Source organism: Artemia franciscana, chromosome 17 (assembly GCF_032884065.1).
Source record: "Artemia franciscana chromosome 17, ASM3288406v1, whole genome shotgun sequence".
Classification (NCBI taxonomy): Eukaryota; Metazoa; Arthropoda; class Branchiopoda; order Anostraca; family Artemiidae; genus Artemia; species Artemia franciscana.
In genome coordinates this window covers 11,527,672-11,555,345 of record NC_088879.1, presented here as the reverse complement: position 1 = coordinate 11,555,345, position 27,674 = coordinate 11,527,672, and the positions used below count along the sequence as shown (strand labels likewise).

The following is a 27,674-nucleotide window of genomic DNA, read 5'->3' as shown; positions in this document are numbered from 1 at the left end:
ATATTTGGAACTAGCATTAAAAGTCAATTCTTCTTTTGCATTAAGTATCATCAAAATTCCTTTTTAGAGTTTCGGTTACTATTGGCTCGAGTCACTCCTTACTTACAGTTCATTACCACAAACTATTTTATTTTGGGTTCCCTGGCAGGGTAGGGTAGTAGACCTGTTTAGAGTTAGCCTAGGTTCACACAGGAGCAATATTTGCTCTCCTTGGCAATTTAGTCACCATCTTATTTACAATTTGACATTTATTTAGCAAGTAAGTATTTTTTTTCTACAAAACAGTGGCTGCAAAGGAAATTTATGTTTAAATTGTTCAAAACAAAGGTAGCAGCCATGGAAGAAACCACTGAAAACACACATGAACATAAAGACAACTAAAATTAATCTTTGGCGCAATCGACGAATTTCACCTATCGCATCATTTTTTTGTGTGTTTGATTTCTTTCTTAGGTTTAATAAATATACAAGTATGCGCATGGGCCCATTTACCTCTTGATACACTTTCCTAGTTCCTATTAGTAACAAATGTAGAAGCGGCCTTTAAGCTTAAGACATAAATCAAAATATTATTTGTAGTTTTATCTCTCTTTTCATTTCTTTTTTTCCATTTCTCTTTTGACTCTCTTTTCATTTCTTTACATTCTTGATCATTACATTGGGCCAAAAATGACAGAATAACTCGAAAAAGTAATTTTTTCTTTTTACACATTTATATTCTCTTTTCAAGGGATTAGCCTCCCCTTTTAAAATCATGATTGGTTCTTAATTGGAATTTTAAGCCAATAGAAAAAGAAAGCTAAAATTGAATCCCATGTCAGCACTCTGTTTCTATGTGATGATATTACGAAATTACAGAACCACGAATTAATAATCAATATTTTCTGACACAATAATGGCACAAAGTCATTCACCTGGTTGCTGACAAAACTAAATTCACGAGATTTGATCAAAAATGCGTACCATAGTAATAGTTTAACAAGCCCATCAGTTCTTTTCTAGGGCTCTGCTAATATCTTTCTTTGTCCCTAAATTCGATGCACAATTCATCATAATCATCAACTTCGTCTTCTTCTTCAAAAAGTGGACGGACGCTGTCACGGGTTTTCCTTTCTAGTCAACTTCCTCCAGGTATCAAAGGTCGGCTAAAGTTATCCAGTGAAATGCTCCTCTTATCTGGATTTTTATATAACCTCTGACGGTACTTCCTTGTAATAAATGCTGACAAAAATGTAGCCATGACCAGGACGAATATGACCCCTAAGATTCTTACTACTGGGGCAAAAGAGGGCTTGTATATTCCCACAGTTTCAGTCCCACCTAGAGTCCTGGCTTGTGTACAACTCAACACGATGAATACCCCTGAAACAAAGATTAGTTTTTTATAGCTTTATTTTATGTGAGCAATTTCACCGCAGATTTTTTTTTCAAGATAGATAAGGTTCAGTGAAAAACATTATAATGTGTCAAAAGAAATTGAAAACTTTGCCTGAAAGAGTGAATATAGAGGGCTGTACACTGGGAGGACAGGGGGCAACTAACCCCCCTAAATTCTTTGAAGTACCTATTCAGGTGTTTTAATTAAAAACAAAAATTAGTCTCTCCCCCCTCCACACCCCTAATTTAGAAAAAACACCTTTTTTTGCATCTTGATTTGAAGAAATTGCAAAAAACAATCCCATCTTTGCTAAAAATGAATTTCTTAAAAATGAATATTCTGAGAATGAATATTCTAAAAATTTCTGAAAATGAATGAAAATCCTTTCTTCATCCTACATTTTTGTGAATTGACAGCCCTGAGCATATAGCTCATGGGGCTGATTTGAACTCCTGGATGAAATCAATAACGTTGCTACGAGAAAATCATAACAATACCAAAGCGACAAGAGGGGAAAATCATAGAGAAAAAACTACATATAGAAAAGAAAAAAAAACATAAATAAACAAATAAATCAAAAACCTGGATCAAAATAAAGAGAAATTCCCTACCTTAAGACTATAAAATGACCTTTTAACCAATCTGGGCTTTCCTTTCCTCATCTGTTGTAACTTTTTAATAATTTTTAAAATAAATGGGAGATGCGTTCATAACATTCTTAATAAATAAATATACTAGTATTTTTACTAGCTGTCGCTTTATAATGAAGACTTAAAGCAAAAATAATTATTGAAAATGGATAATGAAGTGCAGTACAGGCTTCACTTATCGTACTTGCCTGAAATTTAAAAGTTCCCAAAATAAAAAAAAATGATAGTGTGTGTATCCAGATCTGTCTTCAAACTAAGTTTTTTATTTTTGGAAAATCTTAAGGGGTTTTATACATGACCACAAACTGTTCAAATAAGCTATATGACACTAATATTACGAAAAGAGAAATCACCAATGCAACAGCACAAACACATTAAAAAAAAAAGAAAAAAAAAGGGGGGACAGAAGGAGAAAAGGAAGACTGTTTAAATTACATTCAGCCTACGAATGGTAAATAATCCCAAAAATTCAGAATGGAACTCTGTGGTCCGAATAATGCATGCAGCCAATATTCCGTAACAAATTGACAGGTTGTTAATTAATATGAACTCAAAGAGCTAACTTTCCATTGATAGTAATTCTTAGCGAAATGCACAACGCAAAACTTTTAATTTCATGTTTAGGGGTACGAAATTTCTCAATGGGTGTTTTTGCCCTTCTACTACATTTTTGAATTAACCTGCATGTTTTTGATTCCTGTATAATAGGTCTACCGCTAAAGTTTGATTTAATAGTAGACCTAACCCTTTTTAGACGACCAAATGTCACAAGTTATGTTTTAGCATAATAAAGCCATATACTACCCGACATGGGTAGCCTGTTCATGCTTCCAAAATCCTACAGAATATGAAACTCCTACTTTGGGACCTTTCCTATTAAAGGATGGGACAATTCTTTTTGATGAAGGTTCCTGTCTTGGGCAGTGAAGGACCACTTCTACTCGCACCTAAGTAATACCAGCCCGTCTGTCCATCCAACTGATAGTCTCAGCCAGTCTGGCAGTCAAAGACCTGAAGCAGATATTCCTCCAGATGAGCCCTTCAGCCCCTCAGAAATCAAAAATACTGTTAAAAGACTCAAGAATAATAAAACTTGTGTTATATGTGGGTTAAGCTCCAACTGCCGAAATATGGAGGCCCTACAAATGCTTTTATTCCTCCACACTCTGTTCTCTATTATCTGGCAAACTGAGATAATGCCCAAAGATTTGCGGATGGGAGTCATTATCCCCTTATGAAAGAGGAAAGGCTCTAGAAGTGACTGCTTGACTTACAATGAAATAACTCAGCTTTCAGTCCCCGGAAAACTTTTCTTAATGGTCTGGCTGGATCGATGTCGGAATATTATTCATAGCTTAGACCGAACAGCTGGCATTGAAGTTGTCCCAAGGTTCACTTAACTGGATTCTACAATTTCCTGAGGCATATCACTTCTCTTCGAGCTGAAAGCAAGGATATCTAAAGCATCTTCTGCCACGGGCAGGCTGAACCGTCACCGTTGGTGAAAACTAAACATCAGTTGTTCAACTAAACCGTGGATTTTCAACGCCTTTGTCAGTTCTTTAATGCCAGACGGAGCTGAGACATGGCATGAATTAACCGCAGCACTAAATGCCATCGATGTATTCCAGACGAAGAGCTTGAGAAGGATCTACAGTCTAAAGTGGTTTGATTTCATGAGAAATGATAAGCTGCTGAAGCTCACCAAACAGTCTCGGTTTTCTACCGAAGCAGCTGAAACGGTGAAAGTACCTTAATATGGTTCGGACACCTACCTCGAATGCCCCTGCACGTACCAGCTAAGACGACCTTTGACCTTAACCTTATGGAAGCTGGTTGGAAGTGACCCCGCGGTTGACCAAGGAAACGATAATTTGACAGCCTGTCCGAGTTTCTGGCGTGGCAGCCATCAGACGGAGTGAAGTACAAACACCCGTACTGGACCGAAGGGAATGGAGGGGGAAGACGTCATTCTCTGTGCCGAGCAGCGCCGGGCATGATATCTAAGTCAAGTAAGTAAGTCAAGTAAAAATACTGTATTTCTACTTAGAATATTGCCTATCTTTTCTAGTAACTATGGGTAAAATTCTTCTGAGTCACTGCTCTTTCAGTCAAGGTCAGGGTCATATACCACTTTCACTGATACCTTACACTTTTTTCGTATAGTGAGCAACTAGAATTATAATATTAACACAATCCGATAACAGTCAAGACTTAGAAGTTTCCCTATTCCTTTTGAACCCTATTGTCAGCCTTTATACCCTATCCTTCCTGTCTGACTAAATAAATTCCTCGTCATCTAATTTTGTTTTCCTAACCCTGGGAGGCGAGTTTCTGTAACTCTAAATAAGTCTAGTGTGTATTGCAAGAATTTTTCACACAAATTGTCAATACGATAGTTGTCTTCCAACGTCATAAAACTCCATTTGGCGATTTTTATGTTATGTAAGTCCTTGGAATTGTTATTGTCTCAAGAAAACCAAGGTGTCCCATCAGCACTAGTAAGAGACTAATAATTTTTTCTCAAGTATATAGAAGTCCCTTAAGCTGGCTTAGAACTGGAGAGTAAGAATTCCCCGAGACATCCAGTTCAAAGTACGCTTTTTGCAATCCTAGACCCTACACTACACTACATTTGTCACTACATCATTTCCCAGACTTGCCGATATTCTCCTATGAATCCTCCTATCAACAAGAGTTGATGTCCTGCAAAAGTAATGTCGAGGCTGGTGACTCACCATGGATTCTTATCTAAAAATATTTTACTACAATGAGGAGTCAACCTGTAATAAATGACATAGCTAGGAAGAGGTTATTCAGCTCAAAAAAGCCCACCAAAACAAACAGAACCGAGTCGAATTATCTATTAATCTGAACTCTGTGCAGTGATGTGTCACTAACTAGGATGTAACAGCAGCGAGGGGCTAAGTACGTCAATGAAGGTGGGGGTGTAAGATTAAGAATTGTATCCCGGGGAAGGGTGGATTTTTGCACGCTTTTGTGTAGTTTTTCACTTTTTAATAGGCAAATTATTGATACAAAAAATTATACATTTTAATTAACATTTAATTATGCATTTAATATACATTTTAAAGATTAAATTCGAGTCTTTCGGTATTTCTTCCAGGGTTGTACGGACAGATTTATTTTGGGGAGGAGAAAAACATGAAAAACATTGAAATTAATTTTCAATTGGAAAACTGAAGAAAATATTGGACATGTCAAAAAAATCAAAATACATATTTTGTTTTGAGCATCAGGTAGTGGCCCAACCCCCCTCCCCTGCCTAGTTGCAAGCCTGATTAAAAAGAGACAAGGGTAATTACTGAACTATCAGGTTTTTGCATAGCGTTTAGAAGCCGTTTGTGAAAGAAGTGTTGGGAAGAGGGTCTCAATCCCTTCCCCTTTGATTTGTCCCTCTGGGATAAATCAATTTCAGAAAACCAAGCGTTATCGTTAGACAAAAAGAAGGAATTATTTTTCACATGCATTTCCACAGGGAAAATTTCCACAGGGGTTCCCTCTTGAAGGTACTTAAAATAATATAGGGTAAGCCTGAAAGATTAGGTAACTCACTGTAGGATGTGCAAATCCCCCCGTTTGTGAAACTCCCTAAGTAATGTTATTTTTCTGTACATTTTAAACGTTTTAACTTTGGGATTTATCAAAATCATGTAAATGTAAAACTAAAAACTGGATATTCAAAATATAACCAATATGTTAGATAAGAATAAAAAAAAACATGAGCAGTCTTTTATAGAATAATTGTACTTTAAGTTGGCCCACACGTCCCTCCGGGGGGGGGGACGCTGGATAACTTTTATTTTAAATAGGACTAATTATAAATTATAGTCATTAAAATTATTATAATAATTAGTACAGTTACATATGTTCTAGTTACATTAGCCTAGGTATATTTAGCATAAGTATAATTAAATATTTCCCAGTAAAATTTAACCGTTCACTATTTTTTGGAACATTTACTTTTAAGTAATTCTGTATTTTTGCATAGATCGAAGCCACAGGGTGCTGTGAAATTAAAATTAATAGAAAATATATATATAATATTTGTATATATAATATATATTATATAATATATTATATTATATATAATATATTATATAATATATAATATATTATATTATATAATATATAATATTATATTATATATATATAATATATATTTATATATTTAAAATATATAATTTTAATTTTATATTAACCAAAATATTTGAAATTGAACCAAAGATGTTCAGACATTTTCAGTGCAAATGCCATGTGCTGCAGCTTTTTTTTTTTTTTTTTTTTTGACAGAAGTGTATAAATTCGTGTTATGTTAAGAGTTCATCTTTGTTTTTTTGCACTTTTAGGATTCTAAGTAAAATATCAATTTACAAGATACTTTATTATATATAGCTTGCATTTGAGCTTATGACCAAAATTAAGGAAGGGGTTATGGGAGGAGTTTTTCCAGGAGTAAAGTCCAAAATCACAAATTTCTAAGGTACTTCTGATACTTGTCAATTTTGTCATCTATTCTTTCTGTTTTCTTTAATTTGGAACAAAAGAGTGTAATTGTTTGTACTACTAGGTTTTTAAAGTCAAATGTAAATTTACAAGATACGTTATTGTCTATAATTTTTATTTTAGCTTATGACCAAAATTAAGGAAGGTGGTTTCGGAGGACTTTCTCCAGGAGAAGGGTCCAAAATCTCCAATTTCCAATATATTTCCAATGTCTCTTATTTTTTCATCTTATTTTTAGTAAATGAAATTTCGAATAAATAAAAAAAAAGACAAAGCGGATCTTTTGTGTCCACGGTGTGTCTTAGAGACGTACTTTTTATGGAGCGTTTTAATTTCAATATCATAGGCGTCAACGAGATCAGTCGGTAAATTCAAAATTTGGGCAAGATTTTGAGATATATTTAAGAAACGCAGTGCTATAGTGCAATTTGTCGAGCTGTCTTGGTATATTATAAAAAAAAATATACTTGTAGATTTATAAGTGAGTAAAAATTCATCAAAAATACTTCAAATTGTTTAAGTTCTAACTTTTCTCTCTTCTATTCAAATAAAAAGTTTTCCTGGTACGGAGAGAAGAAAAACCAAGTTCTTTTGTTATCTGTTTTGTACTTAGGAACTTTCAACTATTCTCCAAGATACATAGTAATGACCTTACCTTGTTTTGATTCTTCAAAGTTTAAACAGAATTCATAATCTGTCGAGGGTTGTAAACCATTTACTGTGAATGACTTGCGAATGGAGCTTACAGAAACACTTGTTGCATTTCCAGAGAGGAAACGAGGTCGGTAGACTAGCTGATAGCTTGGGAAGATATTCCTGGCCGTTCCGTTCCAAACCAAGGTCACATACGTTGATGATACTAACGTCGAAAAGAGCAATATGTCTATTCTATTAACGTCAAGAGATACAGAGACATTGGAAAAGCCGAAGGCATTTTCCGCTAAACATGTATAGCTTCCGGAATCACTTGCTTTTAAATGCGTAAAAATAAGTGTTCCAGGATTTTTCAATCGAATCCTCACAAAATTTGATGAACTGTTTATTATACTACCATCTGGTAGAACCCAGTGAAGTACAGGAGGGGGGATACCTAACGCACGGCACTCCAGCGTCAGTGTGTCTCCAATTTTTCTTGTAATTGTTTTGTTGAGCATGAAATCAATAGCATATGGCTTACAGTCCTTTTCCATCTTTTTCAGTTGTAAATCTTTCATTGCAACGCCCCTTAAAGAAACTGGATCACTGCATATCAACTGATTAACACCGTCAATTCTTGGCTGTTGTTCAAATTGCTGTCGTAGCCAGCGGGCGTTGCAATCACATATAAATGGATTGCCCTCGAGTAATAGCTTAGTGGTGTTTGCTAGGCTGTCGAACACAGATCGGGAGATTCCTAGGAGTTTATTGTCTGATAGATCAAGCCTCTTTAGATTAGGAACATTTCTTATTCCATCTCGATCGAAGAATGTCAATTTTGGATTCTTTCTTATTTCCAGAATGGAAAGATTGGGTAAATTATAAAAAGCTAAAGCGTCAATAATCGACAGCTCTGGCATATGATTTAGTCCAATAAAAGAAAGATTTAGTTCACAAAATGAAAATGATGTTAGCTTTGAAATTGGATTTTGGTCCAAATACAGGGTATTTAAGCTCGGAACAACTTCAAGAGCAGCATTTGGAACTTGCAGTAATAAATTACCATTCAGATAAAGCTCTTCCAAATAATTTAATCCGCTTAAGCCCTCGGGATCAATGGTGCTGATACGATTCCCATTCAGATACAAAACTTTTAAATTTTCTAAGCTTTTTAGGGCTTGTTTTCCAATATGGTGAATTCTGTTATGAGCTAAATTAAGCATCTCAAGATGGTTCAGCCCATTAAACCATTCTGGATATAAGGAGCCTATAGTGTTTAGTTCCAAGTCTAAATGTCTCAAATTTTCCAAATCACTAAAACAATCATCCTCGAAATAATTGATTTTATTTCCTGATAAGTTCAAGTCAACTAATCTTGTAAGACCATCCAAAGAATACCGAAATAATGTAGATAACTCATTTTTAGCCAAATTCAACTCCTCCACAGCACCACAGGTACGAAACAAAGGACCGCGTCGTAACGTTTTTATCCTATTTTCTGATAGGTCTAGAACTCGAACTGTCTCTGAAAGTACCAATTTATCTCCAAGATCCTTAATCAGGTTGTTGGTAAGGATGAACTCTTCAGTGTAGGTAGGAGGGATTGGGCTTGTTAAAAGTTGTCTTGAAGAGCAATCTGTCACATGAACACTTGAGTTGAGGCCAAGTCTCAGGATGCAGCAGCAGTGAAGAGGGCAGTTTGTTCTCCAAACCTCTCCCTTGCACTGCGACTGAGCTTGTGCAGCCACTGTCTGCCAGGTTGTCACCAAGCATAGCAAAATGATTTTCCAAATCATCCTAAAAAGATAATAAAACTGAATATCGAAATATTTCACTTTCTTTATTCCGGTATAGAGAAATACATTATCCTATCATATAATCTTTCTTAAAAATATATATCAAATAGAAAAAGATTACTTCCCTTTAGTTCCGTGGTGACAATGCGATTTTTAATATGATTAAAAAAAAAAAAACAAGTTTTTTTAACTGAAAGTAAGGAGTGACATTAAAACTTAAAACGAATATAAATTATTCTGTATATGGAAAGGGCTGTCCCCTCCTCAACGCCCCGCTCTTTACGCTATAGTTTGACTCTTCGTCACAACTCTACATTTGAAATAATAAACTTTGAGTAAAGAGCGGGATGTTAAGGAGGGGATAGCCCTTTTCATATACAGAATAATTTATATTCGTTTTAAGTTTTTATGTCGCTCCTTACTTTCAGTTAAAAAAACATGTTTTTCGAATTTAATTTCCGAACGTTTTTGAATTGATGCAAGTTTTGAATTTGGCTTACCGCACATGAATAATTAAAGCAAAATTTATATATATTACTTTTTCCTTTTTTTTAAAACTAATAATAACCTTAGAATAACCTGAGCTTGATTATTGGTTCAGTTGTTTAAGAATGACTCCTGAATCACAAAGGCTACTTAACTAGAATAATAGCCTCTTTTAAAAGTTGAAAAAGAAGCTTTAGAGTAAGACCGAGCTGCTGAGGAGAGGCAACCCATTTAATATACGTAATAATTTCTGTTCGTTTTAAGTTTTAATGTTGCTTCTTACTTTCATTTGAAAAAATTGTTTTTTATTTAATTATTGATCCTTTTTAAAGAGTGTCAGGAGATTCAGCTCCCCTCCACGGAAAATTCCCTTCCCCCACGAGAAATTTCTCCATAGAAAGATTATCCCGCGCAATTTAAATTAGCGATATTTGCGGAACTAATTTTGTAAGGCATAGTAACAAAACGGCCAAACTATCATTCGATAATTCGATATTATTCGACCTAACGGTCGAAACTATTTTTATGAAAATGAAAATCACAAGTTGAGCAATTCTCAAATGACTGAAATGAATAAAAGAAAAGATCTTTAAAAGATATACGTAATAGTCTATGTTCGTTTTAAGTTTTAATGCTATTCCGTGCTTATAGTTGGAAAAAACTTGTTTTTTTTTATTATTCAATAACAACCACTAGCCGAAAACATACAATATCTTTGGTTTGTTATCACATAAAAATCATAGTTATGACGGTGCTTAAGGTAAGATTAAATGCTAAGATCGGCTGGAAAATAATACGAAAAAATTATTGCTTATATCGGCCATTATTTTACAAAATTCGAACTTTAGCGCAAAGTGCGAGGCATTGACGAGAGAGCGAACTTTCTCATATACGTCATATGAAGGGGTTTGTCCCCTCGTCAGTACCTGGCTCTTTAAGCTAAAGTTCGATTTTTGTTCCAATTCTTTGAGAAAGACCTCTGAATCCCAAAGGCCGTTTAATTAGGATAAATAGATAATTTGAATTACAAAGAAACACTTTAGCATAAACAACGAGGTATTGACGAGGGGACAAACCTCCTCATATATATATATAAAAAAAGTTGTCTATGTGTTATGTCTGTCGAGTGACGTCATGCTTTTGTGTCGACTGACGTCATGTTTGTCGACTGACGAAATTACAGACCGGGACATCGGGACACAAATGACGACCGGGACACCGGGACATAGGGAATATAAATGACGACCGGGACACTCAAAGAGAAAGCGACCGGGACCCAAGGAATGTTCGATTAGCAATCACCATCGATAAAGCACAGGGACACAAATGACGACCGGGACACAGGGAATATAAATAACGACCGGGACACTCAAAGAGAAATTACAGACCGGGACACCGGAACACAAATGACGACCGGGACAAAAATGACGATCGGGGCACCGGGACACAGGGAATATAAATGACGACCGCGACACTCAAAGAGAAATTACAGACTGGGACACCGGGACACAAATGTCGACCGGGACACAGGGAATATAAGTGACGACCGGGACACAACTACAATGGGGACGCCGGGGGGCACAGGGGGATATATAAATGACGACGGGGACACAGGGAATGTTCGATTAGCAATCACCATCAACAAAGCTCAAGGGCAATCATTAGAATAATGAGGTATAGATCTGAATACAGATTGTTTTTCCCATGGACAAGTATATGTAGCATGTTCAAGAGTCGGTAAACCTGACAATCTATTTATATGAACAGACAATGGGAAAGCCAAGAATGTTGTATATTCGCAAGTTTTACTTAGTTAAAAAAATATATATATATATATATATATATATATATATATATATATATATATATATATATATATATATATATATATATAAATATATATATATATATATATATATATATATATATATATATATATATATATATATCTATCTATATTCACAGGTGGGACACAGGGACACAACTACAATGGCGCGTAACTAATATGGCGCGTAACGACTTACGCGCGCGGGGGGCTTGGGGGGGCGAAGCGCCCTCACCAACTAGGTGTTAGGGTGGCGCGAAGCGCCACCCCAACAGCTAGTACGTAATAATTTCTATTCTTCCTAAGATTTAATGTTACTCATTACTTTCGGTTGTAAAAACTTGTTTTTTTAATTTAATTTCTGATCGTTTTTTAAATTATGCTGGGATATCCAATAGAAATTTTCTTCTCCGTGAAAAATTCCTCCATCGAAAGATACCGCGTAACTCAATACCCCCCCCCAACAAAATAGTTATACACATTGTTTCTATTGAAAATTTTTAAGTCTTCGTTTTAGGTTGTTGATTTTTTTAGTTTCAGTTTTCATACATTTCCTTTTATCGGTGCTAAAAGCATATAGCGAACATCAATTTTCATTCATTTTTCAATTCTCATCAATTTTCAATTTTCTGTCATTTCAGTCGAAACAATTTTTACGAAAATGACAGTAACAAGTTGAGCAATTTTCAAATGACCGAAATGAATAAAAGAAATGATCTTTAAAAGATATACGCAATAATTTATGTTCGTTTTAACTTTTTAATGCTATTCCTTGCTTTCAGTTGGAAAAAAATAGTTTTTGTTATTATTTAATAACAACCACAAACCGAACATATACAATATCTTTGGTTTATTATCACATAAAAATCATTGTTATGAAGGTGCTTAAGGTAAAATTAAATGCTAAGATCGGCCGGAAAACAACACGAACAAATTATTGCTTATATCGGCCATTATTTTACAAAATTCAAACTTTTTTCCGTAAAGAGCGAGGTAATGACGAGAGGGCGAACTTTGTCATGTACGTCATATGAGGGGGTTTGCCCCCTCGTCAATATATGGCTCTTTACGCTAAAGTTCGAATTTTTCTCCAATTCTTAAGAATGAACCCTGAATCACAAAGGCTGTTTAATTAGAACAAATAGATCTTTAGGAATTACTAAAAATACTTTAGCGTAAACAGCGAGGTATTGACGAGGGGACAAACCCCCTCATATACGTAATAATTTCTATTCTTTTTAAGTTTTAATGTTACTCATGACTTTCAGTTGCAAAAACTTGTTTTTTTTTAATTCAATTTCTGATCCCCAATGCTCTCACTAACTGAAAATGTAATTCTATACTATTTCATTATTCCAAGCCTTTACTTTTGGGGTGATCTAATTTTAAATTCTGGTGGAATATAATTCTTAAAAAAAGATCGAAGAATTTGCAATTAAATAGTGGTTTGTTTCTTCAGAATAAGTTGAAATAAAATTTCAAGATTTTCAGGAATCTCAGGATTTAATGCCCCCTTGCGTAACGCTTGCCAAATAGGATACTAATATATTACAGACTTTTTGGGTATTTAGTTAATAAGGTCAAGATTGAGAAGATAAAAAAAAAATTAAGAAAAAAAAAGAAATGGCTAATATTAATTATTCAGAACTATAGATGTTAATTTCCCTTTTTGTTTCCACTAATTATATAAATCACATGTTGTCACCCGAGGTCAGAAAAAACTTGCATGTTTGTTTTAGATGGCATAATATTATACAGATGGCATTAGCGAATAAGCAAGTACACCAGGATTTAATAGTTTTTAGTCTATTTTATTAGGAGGGTGGGGTGGGGGGAATCTAATAGTAATAACATGATGAAAAGTGAAACTTGATGGGTGGTACCCCTCCCCCCTATTCTCTACTCACTATGGCATGCGTGCAGGGAGGAAAGAAGGAGCAAGATAATAGTTTTAGTACGAATAGACAGCGTTAATGGATTTAGTTGATAATTATTTTTTAATAAGTCAACATTTTTTCAGTTGATTTCTTAGTTTGCATTTATACTTAATATCATTTGTTGTTTGCGCAATTATTATAGTGTTTGAATTTTTTCTTACTTTAGAAAGTGATTGTTAACATCTTATAAAAGAATCAATATCAAATTAAACAAGAGGGAAATAATTTTAATAAAAGAAGAAAGAACATGTCCTATATTTCTTTCTAAGAAACTGCTTCATATACTGATAAAACAACCAATATGTACTTAAATTAAGGTCTGTTGTTCACATATAATAGCAATTGTCCAGCAAAAGCATCATTCAAAAGATAGCGATAGAACAGGAATTTTACCGGGGTCATCATAAAGATGATCATCTTTATGATGATCATGGTCATCATAAAGGGAGATGACTGGATTTCTTCCCTTCTTGAAGATGGAAATTTATGAACTTTATGTAAAGACTTGAACATCGGTGAATCTTAATGAAAAACGCAAAAAAAGAATGCTTTTGTATTAGAGCTATAGACTACCTTCTGTTACTGACGTTTTACTTTGTTGTTCTATTTACTTTTTTACTTTGTTGTTCTAGACTATTTTACTTTGTTGTTCTATTTTTTTTCTAATGAACATGGTAAAAAAAGGAATTTTCAGTCAAAATACCTAAGAAAGATATTTTCCTAAATTTTGGGAATGGGAGAGAGCAAAAAATTTATGACACCGGGCGGATGGAAATTAGAGGACTATGCAAGAGTGAAGATTACTCCCGCCTCTCTAGCACTGGGGCATTCTCTTTTCCGAATGGGCGCTAAAAGAATAATTAGCGAAGAAATGAATTCCAGGAAACTAATTTCATCAACTGATGGCCTAATATTTAGAATTTAATATAATATAATTTAATATAATTTAGAATAGAATTTAATATAAAATTTAGAATAGTTGCACAATATTTTTAACATAAAAATAAACAGCTCACTTGTTCCTACTGTTTTTCTGTGTCCCTGAAATTGGAACCAAGCTTGGAACGCTGAAAGAATCGGAACTAACAAATGCTCTTTTTAGTATAAATCTTCTGTTTCTTCTTCTCATAGAATCGAGTGAAACCCTTGAATTAGAATGCATTAAAAAATGAGCCTAATCCCAAAAAAAAGTAATCCCCCCTCAAACAAAAATCTTGGAAACGCCTTTGATCAGAAGCAAATGTTTTTTCTCGGGTAAATTCCTTGTGAATTTACAAGGGGTTAAATGATCAGGCGTTTTGTCATAAAATATACTGAAATAAAATATAAGAGAGTTTTGTCTCTTCTAGATTTCTGGTCCATCAATGGTAGGTAATTCACTCCCTGATTCACACATATATTCCCCTCTATCACAGAATATAAATATTTCATTGTTATAAAAGGAATACTAATGGAAACTGTTATTCTGTAAATATATTTATAATCAGTCTGTCACGCATGAATTGAGGGGAGGAAGTGTAATTGTTTATACAGGGAATACAGGCAACATATCATTATTTGTGGAAACCACATTTATTCTTCTAAAGATATATCCAGGGATTAAATACTTTTCAAATGGGGTACTGGAACCCCCCCCTCTCTCTCTCTCTCTCTGCTCTCCTGTTTTGCCCCAATATTGCACAATTTATGCCTTTTCCTCTGGTCAACGAATCTATTTTATGCAATATTTTATGACCAGGGACGTACGTTTGGAGTGCTTATACCCCCCCCCCAACCGAAATCCTGCGTTTTCCGAACTTTTAGGTGATTCTTATTCAATTATAAAAAAATATTTCTTTTTTTATAACTATTACCCCTTCTCCTGAACAATCCGTGTGTACGTGCTTGACCGTGTTGTACACCACATGTCATCTAACCAAATTTAATATGTTCTTCTCCATTTCATGTTTCACGTTGATCGTGATTAATATTGTCAACCGTAAACCATTAACACTTTTTCCTCTATGTGTATAACCTTCTTCTAATAAATCTACTATGTAATCTAATCCTTACACCTCAGTTGGTCCCTTGACTCAGTTGACTTTCAATTTTCCTGACATTTATTAGCGTTTCCAATTAATTTATTATGGCTGTTTTTATCAAAGGGATATCTTTCGGAAGTTTTAATCGGTAATATTTGATGGTGCTTGAGAGGTTTTTGCGGTTATCCCAAAGAGACATATGAAGTAGCATTGACGTTACCCCTTTTATATTAAATCTGTAAACCATTTTAAGGCATCGCAAAGGGCATTTTTGGTCTTTTTAAAGCTATTGAGAAGCTAGAAGGAGACAACTGAAAATGGTCTACCTAAAAAAACTGTGGTCTGCTCTTTGGCATCTAGGTCAGGCTTCTTTGGTCCTAAAATAGGGGAAGTAGTATACTAATATACTAGTCACAATAACCCCAATGAAAGTAATAGCCCCAATTTATGGAAATATAGGAAGAGGACAAGGATTATTTTCAAGTTGTGTTTTAATAAAAATACCAGAAAAACGCACCTTTCAGAGTCTAAGGGGAGGACTGATGTCCCCTCTCCCCTCTGTTTGCATCCCTGTCTAAAGTCTTATAAAACGGGATGCTCTTTAACAATTTTGGCATTCAGATAAAAGTTTCCTTTAAACTTTATAACTGCTTTTTAGCAAATTCTATAACGGTTTGCTAAAACCGTGGGGCTGTGAAAACACAAATGAATGGACACGTGGAAAAATTAGGGGATATATCTCTGTTAAAGTATCACCCCACATTCTCCCTCCAAAAAGAACCAAAAATTTTAAGTTATAAGAATTAAGTATTAATTTTTGCCAGAAAGTATCTATATCTGTTGTACTTCTTATTCAGAGAAATACTATTGTCATTTGTTTTATCTATTGGCTTTTATATGAAATAAAAAAAAAACAAGTTTTTTTTAACTAAAAGTAAGGAGCGACATTAAAAATTAAAACTAACAGAAATTACCCCGTATATGAAAGGGGCTGTTCCCCCCATAAACGCCTAGCTCTTTGCGCTAAAGTTTGACTCTTCCTCTCAACTCTACTTTTCAAAACAGTAAAAAACTTTAGCGTAAAGAGTGGGGCATTCAGGAGGGAACAGCCCCTTTCTTATACGGGGTAATTTCTGTTCGTTTGGTTTAATGTCGCTCCTTACTTTCAGTTAAAAAAAACTTGTTTTCTTTATTTAATTTCTAAGCGTTTTTGAGTTAATCCATGTTTTGATTTCAGCTCCCCGCAGATGAGTAATTAAAAAAAAATTTGTATATTTTTTTGACTAAATGGCTTTCTTATAGTTTTGATCGAAGGATTTTTCAAAAAAGGAGCGGGGGCGGAGGCCCAGTTGCCCTCCAATTTTTTGGTTACTTAAAAAGGCAACTAGAACTTTTAGTTTTTTACGAACGTTTTCATTAGTAAAAGATATACGAAACTTACGGATTAGCTTACGCAACGAACTTTTATATTCGTATTTCTTATTACGTATATGAGGGGTTCGCCCACTCGTCAATACCTTGCTCTTTACACTAAAGCTTAAATTTTGTCCTAATTCCTTAAGAATGACCCCTGAATCACAAAGGCTGTAGAATAAATATTTGAAATTACTAAAAATACTTTAGCGTAAAGAGTGAGGTATTAGGAGGAGGTGAACCATTAGTTTTTTACGAACGTTTTCATTAGTAAAGGATATACGAAACTTACGGATTAGCTTACGTAACGAACTTTTATTTTCGTATTTCTTATTACGTATATGAGGGGGTTCACCCACTCGTCAGTACCTTGCTCTTTATACTAAAGCTTAAATTTTTTCCTAATTCCTTAAGAATAACCCCTGAATCACAAAGGCCGTAGAATAAATATTTGAAATTACTAAAAATATTTTATCGTAAAGAGCGAGGTATTAGGAGGAGGTGAACCCCTTATATGCGTAATAGTTTCTGTTCTTTTTAAGTTTTAATGCTGCTCCTTACTTTCAGTTGAAAAAACTTTTTCATATTTATTTTTTTATTGTTTTTTTTAAATAATGCTAGAAAATCCTGCACCCCTTCATGGAAATTTTCTTCCCCCATGACAAATACCTCCATGGAATGTTTCCCCCAGATAACCCCTCTTCTCAATCCCTCCTCCCAACCAAAAAATCCCCCTGGAAACGTCTATGCACTTCCCAATAACCATTACTATATTTTGGGTATTACATGTTGACTACATTTCTCTTTTGTAGCCTTAAATTTATATAGGAGTACAAGCCAGGAGAATCAAATTCAAGCACTTATCTTGTCTTTCTCTGCAGATGAAGGATGACAGATTGTCAAAAACTGTTCTTGTCAGCCAACCACCTGGGGCAAACAAAAGTAGGTCGTCCCCGAATGGTGTGGGAGAGGTCAGAAGGGAAAATTTAGTGGAAATTAAACTTCTTTGGAGAGTATAAAGAGGGAGGCTTTGGACAGACTGGGATGGAGGAGAAGCCTGCGTAGCAGTCTTAGCCTCATAAGCTTAGTGCTGAAGAAAGTTTGTTAGTAGTAGTAGAAATAGAACAATCAAAAATGATTAACAATTTAAAAGACGTTAGCTGCAATAGTTGATTCAAATGAGAAATTAAATTGATAAAAAAAAACTACTTTGTTTCAAGAAAAGAGCTGATGACCCTCAGTATCTTCGGGGAGCCAGCGAGTCTTAACGTGTCCCTTCCTTACGTATTTCATTAGTGAGCACAGAGGGTGCGAGATTTAACATTCATAAGATATATGGAGTAAAGGGGAGCATTTTCTGAAGATGAGTTAAATAAGTTTTCTCTCAAGTCTTGCCTCTTACTGTAGAAAAATTCTTAGCTCCGTCCTACCGCTCCTTCTTTGAAAAGCTTATACGTTCCATCAACTAGCGAAATATTTAATTTACAGAAAGATGCAAAGAGTATTGGAGACTTATTAAAGTGGTCACTGGCGTTACTGTTGAAAGTAAAAAGAATCAGAAACGCCATCTAGCGTTCTTGACTTTGCTTGACACAAAAATGCTGCATAATTCTCTTATATGCTTTAAAATGCAAGGTGATGTAAAAAAAAAAAGTTGAATTACGATTCTATCTTAAAGTTTTCCAGCTTAAAGTCAACTAGCCAACACAACCCTCCCAAGCTAACCTAGGCCTCCTTTATGCAGACTGAAGTTTGTCTTTAAACGATTTTTGAAAATAAAAAGTGCTGATTAATCATCCCCTGCCGAAAATTTCAGCTTTAATTCCATTGCATTGGAAATATAAATTGTCTGTTTTTTAATGAAATCACCAGACACCACACTGTAAGCTGAGTAGGCTTTAAGTTGTTTTTAATTCCTATCTTCCCATATTAAATTGCACCAACTCTAATAAAAGTCCAGTTTTCTTTGAGAATGATCTGAATAGTAAAAGTGTTTCCAACAATACAACAATTCTATTGCATTATATTACGTCCTGAAGGAAGTCGTAGGAAAGATTTAACGGAAATTGACACTTCTTAGGAGGATGTAAAGATGGAGGCTTTGAATAAATTGGGATGGAGGAGAAGCGTGTGTAGCTTTGTTGGCTTGAGATGGCTTGGTGTTGCAGTGAGTTGTTAATAGTAGTAGCATTGCATTAATTGCTAAGTATTGATTGCTAAGGAAATATCGATCCCGTATTATGATGAATCAGGTTGGAGATGCTTCAGGTTTTTCCCTATTGATTTCATCTCCCATTAAATTGTGAAAAAGACTTAATATGTACATATGATGAAATTGAGGGGACACTATTCTACGAGGATCTCCCTCCCCATTACAAATTGCTTCTTTTTCAAAATTTTCGATAGATTGTTTTCGCAATTTTTACTATTAAGTTCTTATGAGAACCTTAATGTACTATTTTAAAAAGTTTCCATTCAAGTATCAATAAATCTTAGAAATTTAATTATCAAAAATATAATAATATCAAAGTGCTAGGTATCACAGGATTAGTATTTTGGTTGGTAGTTTTGCTTAGCAGGATATGGGGCAGCACCAGCCTGGTAGCCACTTGGCTTGTATTCAGGGTATTTGGCAACCCCTTCGTATTGGACATCTGAAACAAAGCCAGTATAATCATCAGCCTTGTAAGTCACAATCTGTGTGCGACCATCGGGGAGCAAAACTTTGTACTGCCCAGAAGTGATCTTACCATCACTGCTCTCTTGCTGAGCAAAGTTATTATAGCTGTAATCATCTTGTACTGCATAGTTAAAGTTATAGGGCATGCCTGGTTCATAGGCAGGTTGTTTGTAACCACCTCCTTGGGCGGGGTAGGCAGGTTTTGCTGGGTAGTCTTGGCTAAATGCAACAGCGCAAAGGACTGAAATGATGAAAACCTGAAAAAGATGAACCATGGTTGATAATCCTGCTTAGGTAAACTGAGAAGAAGACTACTAACAATATTGCTACATAAGATATTAGAACATGCTTATTAGTACCATTGAAATTGCAGAGCTAAATTCAAAGAAGTCAAATAAACAAATTGAACATTTAAAAAAAAAACTATATTTTCACGGTAAAGAAAAAATTATTTACACATGTATCACCGGAATCCGACGCGGCACATTTGTTAAGCATAACTGAGCATATACCTGTGACCAATTGCTTGTGCCAAGAGTCTTTTACCAATTCAACTAATAGAAACAAGACGCTAAAAAGGTTACCATAGCTTTGAATTTTAATCAAAGAAACTTCAGCAACTAGTCGAAGCTCTTACTCGTAAACCGTCCAGCATGCAGGTTAATCCACCACACTAGGACACTGTTACAAAGTATTTTATTGTAGATTTCACTGGAAGGCTGCTTTAATTAACCCAAAGAGATGGAGGGGGAACTATCCTTAACAACGTTTGCCTTGAGTTTGGCTTAATACTATTTGGTTTTTACCTATATTTACCGAAGATTGTCCTTTTTGGCCAACCGTCTGGGCTACACGGAAAGCAGGTCGTCCTTGTCTGGGTTGGGAGGATGTCATAAATAAAGATTTAAAGGAAATGGGAACTTCCTGGGAGGGTGTAAAGAGGGAGGCTTTAAATAGATTAGGTTGGAGGAGGAGCGTGAGTAGCTGTGTTGGCCTCAGGCGGCTTGGTGCTGCAGTGAGTTAGTAGTAGTAGTATCTATATTTACATAAATACAGCACCCCCTTTGGTTGGGAACAGTTTTATTTTGTATAGTTTTACTTACAATTTTAAGTATCTGGAAAACAAAAAAAAAGTCTTAGCCACGGATCTATTGATAAGAAAAAACATTATCAAAATTTATGTTCTACTTCCCCTCTCAATCCCCAAATCATGTATTCTCCAGAACATAGTGGCTGCTAATTATGTATTCTCCAGAACATAGTGTCTGCTAATTATGTATTCTCCAGAACATAGTGGCTGCTAATTATGTATTCTCCAGAACATAGTGGCTGCTAATTATGTATTCTCCAGAACATAGTGGCTGCTAATTATGTATTCTCCAGAACATAGTGGCTGCTAATTATGTATTCTCCAGAACATAGTGGCTGCTAATTATGTATTCTCCAGAACATAGTGGCTGCTAATTATGTATTCTCCAGAACATAGTGGCTGCTAATTATGTATTCTCCAGAACATAGTGGCTGCTAATTATGTATTCTCCAGAACATAGTGGCTGCTAATTATGTATTCTCCAGAACATAGTGGCTGCTAATTATGTATTCTCCAGAACATAGTGGCTGCTAATTATGTATTCTCCAGAACATAGTGGCTGCTAATTATGTATTCTCCAGAACATAGTGGCTGCTGTTAGTTGTCGGAAAAATTTCAGAGGGTGATATACTTATGAGAACATGAATGTGAGCATAGTAATTTAAATATTATTTAAGCAATAGCAGTGGTGAAAAGAAACTACATCAAATTATGACAACTTCAAATTATTTTTTAAGTCCTTATATTTGGAAGTTATCTTAGAACCATTTATTTGCGTGCATTATATATCCATGTAACCGTGTCATAGGATTCTGATTCCAATATACTCAATTGACTCTCATTTATTAAGATAAACAAAGTTTTAAAGTCGAAATAGTAGAAATAGTATAGTGATCGTTAACCAATGAAAAGAACAAAAAAAGCGACTCTAACCGGGAAATATGAAACCAGTATTTAAAGTGGGGGGTATGTTCACTACCAATTTCTCTCAATACTGATCAAATGGCTCCGATACTGATAAAATGGAAACAGTCAAGGATGAAATGGGGCTTAGAGGGCTGAGACAAAGTGAAAAAAAGAGGTATTTGGCTGTAATGTCATGGTAACGACATGCTTGAATTTCGTTGGCTTAGGTCTGTGATGATTCGCAGGTATAGATCTAGTATAGATACAGCGTAAATGGTATAGGTATAGATACAGGTATAGGTATAGACCTGTAATGGTTCGCAGGTATAGATCTAGTATAGATACAGCATGTGATGGTTCGCAGGTATAGGTCTAGTATAGATACAGGTATAGATATAGCATAGATGGTATAGGTATAGACACAGGTATAGGTATAGACCTGTGATGGTTCACAGCTATAGATCTAGTATAGATGCAGGTATAAATACAGCATAGATGGTAAAGGTATAGATACAGGTACAGGTTATAGACCTGTGATGGTTCACAGGTATAGAGATGTCTTCTCCAGACCGCAACTTGGACTTTATAGATGGACTCCAAACCAGAATTGGGACTTTACTAAAAACAAAAAAATAATAATTACTGTCGATTGTCAGTTTAACATATCTATTCTAATATTTATTCCTTAAAGTCTTAATACTTCTTTATCTATTAAATCAAAAAGCTAAAACATTTCAAATGTGTTTTGTTTTCAGTAAAGTGCAAATTATGATCTAGTCTTGAGAAGACGTGGAGGTTGTCAGCCCTACTTATGTTAATTTTTGCTCTTATTGAGTTTGACTCGGTTATTTATTGTAATTTCTGTTCGTTTTGGGTTTGATTTATTTATTGATGGTGATTTGTAGTAGATTTACGTTTTGAAAATTATTTGAATTCATTTCTACTAATTTTTGGCTTAATGGAGCTCTTTACTTTTCTTTGGGGAAGGGGGGTGGGATATTTTCTGGGGTGGATTTTCTTTGAGGGGTATTTTCCAGGGGGGTATTTTCTGCAGGAGAATTTTTCGGGGGTATTTTTCTCGGTGGGAAGCTATTTCCCGGGGGGATATTTTGCGTGGGATGATAAATGCCGGTCGACAAAGAATTAATGAAAAGAAAGAAGTGGAAGTTGGTAATAGAATGGTAAGAAATCATATTGTAAAGTCCCCCCAAAAGAAAGAAATGGAAAGTTGTTTCTGTGTCACGATATCACTCCAGTCAATTTGGACAAACCCATCTGAATTTAAGAACCTTAAGAAACCTTAAGAGCTTAAAAGAATTTACTGGACTATTGCTCAACATGTCTACCGCGTCAGTGTCCAGAGAGTCTATGGGAATTTCGTTTAAAGAATATTCTGAAAACTGCTATATAAGTTATGGTAACACCGAGGAAAATTCCGTAAAATCTTTGGGAATTTTGGTAAAATATCGTGATGGTAAAATTTGTATATGTAACTAAAGACGTGCACGTACGTATGCACGTAAGGGAACTTCAGGCTTAGGTCCCCCAAAACCTAGATATTTCTGATATTTTTATTTTTATTCTAGTAACAATCCTAAGAGAAGCCCAATACATTAATTCTAATTTAGAAATGTAAAGTTCAAGATTAATGTGGAAGTTTTTACAGAATGTTTTATTTTATCTGTTATTAAGCTATATTCCCTCCCCCCTTCAAAAATTAATTGATGCGTGCTTCCCTGGTGAATGTTTATTATTTAAGTCTTGGTTCTTCTTTATTATACCAAAACGATAGAAATATCCAAAAATACTAACAAGACGTTCAAGTATTGACTATTAAATTAAATCAAATTAGCGCGCCTATTAAATACCACCTAAGGCTAACCATATACCCTGAGAAAAATGGATACTAATGTCTGTAGCTGGGGTGAGTATATCCTTTACACAGGAGCAGTGGCGTAGCTAGGGGGCAAGAAGGACGTCTGTCTCTGGCACAGCTTCTGAGGGGGCGCCAAACTGAGGTATCTCTTATAAGATTTTTTTTGTTTACTTATATTGTGGTAGTACTTATAGGGAGGCGGGGGCTGGGTGCTTGTAACCCTATCTATATCTTACCATAGCAGCATAAATTTTGTCTAATTAAATTAAAAGGACACACTAATTTAAAAAGATTTGGTTTAATAGACGTAATATTGACGGCTTTCTCACCATTTTGGGCATAAATATTTTTCTGATATAGCTTCCCAAATCCCAAAAATTAGAAGCACACTTAAACGAGTCGGATTACGGAGGTATAATTTAAAATTAGTTGTTACAAGCTAAAGTAAAAATAAATCTTCAAGATCGGACGGGCTTTGAACGAAAAAAGGCTCACTAAAGCATGGAAAGCAACCCCCAAGCCCAAACCCATCCAAAGTCTTTTCATACTGGGAAGGCAGTGCGATTTTCTACCGGTAAAACTAGTTAGCTAAATTTGAAAACACTTTTCCTCCCAAAAATTTAAATGTAAACAATCTCTTGAGTCCCCAAAATAACCAAACCTTCATAAGAAAGATATATTTTCTTAAACAATTTGGTGCTTTGTGTTTTTAGCTTACTGTCTGCTGATATTTCACCCACGTTTCTTATTTTTAATTTAGCACCCACGACTACCACTGTATAAATGCACATTGAGACTTTCTTTTCATTAAAAATTGAACTCTTGTTTTTTTCTAAATTTATCGGCATATAGCTGGCCCCAACATCCAACCAACCTCCTGGGTGAAGGGCCCGTGAAACAGAGATCATCACCGCCGGCAGTGATTCTGAAGTCTAGTGCCATGATCTTTACTCCATACGGAAATATTTTTTGATATAAATATTTTCTGTTGATTTTTCTTTTTTTAATTTAAAAAGAAAACCCACGTTTTTTTTATTTAGCACTCACGACTACCACTGCATAAATGCACATTGAGACCTCCTTTTTATTAAAAATTGAACTCTTGTTTTTTTCTAAATTTCTAATATATATATATATATAATATTATATATATATATATATATATATATATATATATATATATATATATATATATATATATATATATATATATATATATATATATATATATATATATATATATATATATATATATATATATATATATATATATATATATATATATATATATATATATATATATATATATATAGCTGTGTAAGTTTCCACTTAACTAATTCAAACAATCAGATTTCCATTTCAATGTTTTTAATTCTTTAATAGAAATAATGGAAGGGGTACACTAGGTAATAATGCACAATTGGGGCTATTGAGAAGTGAACACTATAAAATTCTGACAACAACTTTAAAAAATAATAAAATACTTACTTATTTCAACCATAAAAGCAATTTACTTTACTATATCCCCCTTCCCTTAATGTGCAAATATATAGCCAAAATTATGTACTCTATGTGCGTTAATCTTCTTTAATCTTAACACCCGTAATTTAAATCAACGTTTGAAAAATCTAGAAACAGAAAAATATTGGCGATATATAATTTGGGCTGTATATCTGCACATTAGAGGGGGGTGGAGCTAAAGTAAAGTGCAGTACTCTTAAGAATGATATAAGTATGGATTTTAGGATTTTTTTTTTAAAGCTTTTTTTCAGTATTTTAGTGTTTCCTTCGTAATAGCCTGATATCATACACCATTTTGGGCAGTAGTGTGGTGCAAAGACTGTCAAAAAAGGACTATTAAAGAGTAATTTGTACGTTGTTTTTCTTTTTGTTCTTTTTCATTTAAAAAAAAATCAAAAAATAAAGACACAAAAAAAATATTTTCGGGTTTTTTTTTCAATTATAGAAGAATATTACAGATAAAACGAAGGAAATATTCTTACCTTTGATATCATTTTTGAGTGTTTCTGTCCAGTTCCTTTACCGTATGTATATATCTCTCTCTAACCTGGCTAGATATGAACTGACAATAAACTATGAACAGATTTGAGCTTATATATGGATCAGTGGAAATAGCTCGTCAATGTGTTAAACTTTCAATGTCGTACAGATATTCTTTAATGCGGAACACACGAATTATTGAGAAGAAAAAATTGGTTTACGCCCATGAGTTGAAAAATTATATTTTTAAGGACGAATCCATGTATCTGAAGTATTTGGTTTAATATTCACAAAACAGCGTAATTAACCATACTTTGGCCAGGACAATTGATTGCAATATGTGCATAATAAGTTCCAACAACTCAGTAGACAAGGCCATGTCCAGGAGGAGAGGAGTACCAGGCTTGAACCCTTATCCAGAATTTTGCCTGGCTCACAAAAAAGTAACAAAATTGCATATAAACAAATGTTTGAGGTATTATGTTTTTTTTTTTGCCCTACCCCCTTTCGAAAGTCCTCTATGCACCCTTTCCAGCGGAATAGCAATATAAGTTTTGCGCAGTAGTATGCATGAGCCCCCCCCCAACAAAAACTTAAATGAATGGGAAAGCCATCAAAGTATTTCCCGCGGGGTTGGTTCACAAGTGCGAAAACAAATTGACAGAGAAGTGCTATGTTTTTTTTGTTCGTTTTTTTTTTTTTTCAGAGGCGGCAATTCACAGAACTTAGGGGCGAGGGGTAAAAGGCTCTTTAAAAATCTGGGGGCTGGATATTTTTTATTCTTTACGATAAAAATACCAAAAAGGTATTCTTCAAAATCTACTGATGGAATCTAGACAGGGGCTACCCTCCTGTCTCGGAAATTGGTGCCTTTTTTCTTCTTGGACAATATTTTTTTTTTCTGGGGAAGAAGGGTAGAGGAGGATAAAAGGAAATCCTTCTGTTATTTGTGAGATATTAAATAAAAAGAGAAATCATATTAGAAATTACCACTGCAAATTTTCCAAAAAACTCTCATAAATGTGATCCGTGTCCAAAATGATATGTTACAATTTGACGTCAACGTGGTATAGGGGGCCTTCAATTTAAGGTTGAGAAAAGTCGTACTTTGGTGACTTGTGCGAAGTAGTGTAACTTATTCTGTAAAGTCAGAAAAAAAATGCCGGTTGTCAATAACAAGTTGAGATATTTATTTACGTTTTTGGCCTATTTTTGGTATTAAACCTTACCAATAGGGATTTCATTGTTCACACGCAAAGTACTTTGAACTAAAATTTAAAATAAAATAAGCATTTTAAAAGCGGAGCTAACCAATTTGACTTGTGACTAGCTAAAATAATAAATACCTGATATGTGAAATTTTAATTATTTAAAAATTTTCGCACAATCAACCAACATGCAATTCCATACTCTAACCCATTATAAAACAAAGTAAGTTCATCGAATTGCCACGAAGTATTTTTCTGTTATAATTTGTCGAGTTAAGCGACTAAAACCTTTAAGATAGAAACCTTTTTTTCAGAATGGATGAAAATATCTTTTCACCCCTTATACCCTTTATAGACTGGGGGTAAGTACTCTTTTGTCCTATCAAGCTGCCAAGCCTTAAGTGCGCATAGGCAGTTCCAGGATTGAGACTATAAAATAAAAATACTAACACGTCCGCTGTAGTTTGTTTAAGCGGAAGCAGACATATTGGGGGGGGGGGGGTGGGCAGAAATTAAAAGAGATACCAGCATAAGGTAAATTATAGAAAAATTTCACAATATAATTGTAAAAGTCACAGAGAAATTCATGTTTTTCGAAGAAAGAGGGGAAAATATCAAAACCCTCCTCTCCGTTCTGCTTAAGCATATGCGCCTGATATACAGGTGCCGCTTCACAAAAATATTGTGGAACATGTTTTTTGAATCCATGGAGGGGCGGGGCAGTTTGATTATTTATTTTTGTTTCTTAATAAAAGTAGCAGAAAAGGGCATTTTTCAATGAAAATAACAAAAAAAAGATATTTTTGAAAATTTAGAAGGCGGAAAAATATCCCCTCCCTCCAACATTTGTATCTGGCGTGATACCAAATAAAACTACCTAGAGAATAAAAAATTAACAGACAGGGAGAACGTTGCAAATGTATATTGGCGAGAAGCCATGAATGAAAAATGTATGCCAGCGATCGTGAGTAGATAAATCTCTGAAGGTTTTTTTCGTAGTTTTTTTTTTTTTTTTTTTTTTTTTTTTTTTGCATATTGGACCCATTGAAATTGTACAACAGCATAATTGACTGTTATTAAGGCCAGGCTTGTTTCTGCTGCTCCACCCTAACAGACAATCCTAACAACAATTCCACTCGTTTTTTCGTTTCTTGAAACTAATCCAGGCAAAACAAAAGGAGGGGGGCAGGGGACATTTTTCCGTAGATCTTTTTATTTAGATTGTTTACACCCAATTTTCAAAA

At 34.6% G+C, this 27,674-nt stretch overlaps 2 protein-coding genes across 2 annotated transcripts in view; both read right to left on the bottom strand.

Moving 5' to 3' along the window:
- Nucleotides 1–230: 230 nt before the first annotated feature.
- LOC136037850 (leucine-rich repeat neuronal protein 1-like) overlaps nt 231–27,674 on the bottom strand; it is a 31,698-nt gene continuing 4,254 nt past the window's right edge. The window contains exons 2-3 of the mRNA XM_065720695.1: nt 7,211–8,988; nt 231–1,362 (exon numbers count right to left, since the gene is read on the bottom strand). Of these exons, the coding sequence (XP_065576767.1) occupies nt 1,118–1,362; nt 7,211–8,988 (2,023 nt within the window). The 3' untranslated portion in view covers nt 231–1,117. The remainder of the gene's footprint in view (nt 1,363–7,210; nt 8,989–27,674) is intronic.
- Nucleotides 19,150–25,369, bottom strand: LOC136037849 (cuticle protein 19-like). Its single transcript, XM_065720693.1, has 2 exons — nt 25,225–25,369; nt 19,150–19,606 (listed from the first exon to the last, which is right to left on the bottom strand). Exons 1-2 carry the CDS (start codon nt 25,234–25,236, stop codon nt 19,217–19,219), a joined length of 402 nt encoding a protein of 133 aa, XP_065576765.1. The 5' UTR covers nt 25,237–25,369; the 3' UTR covers nt 19,150–19,216.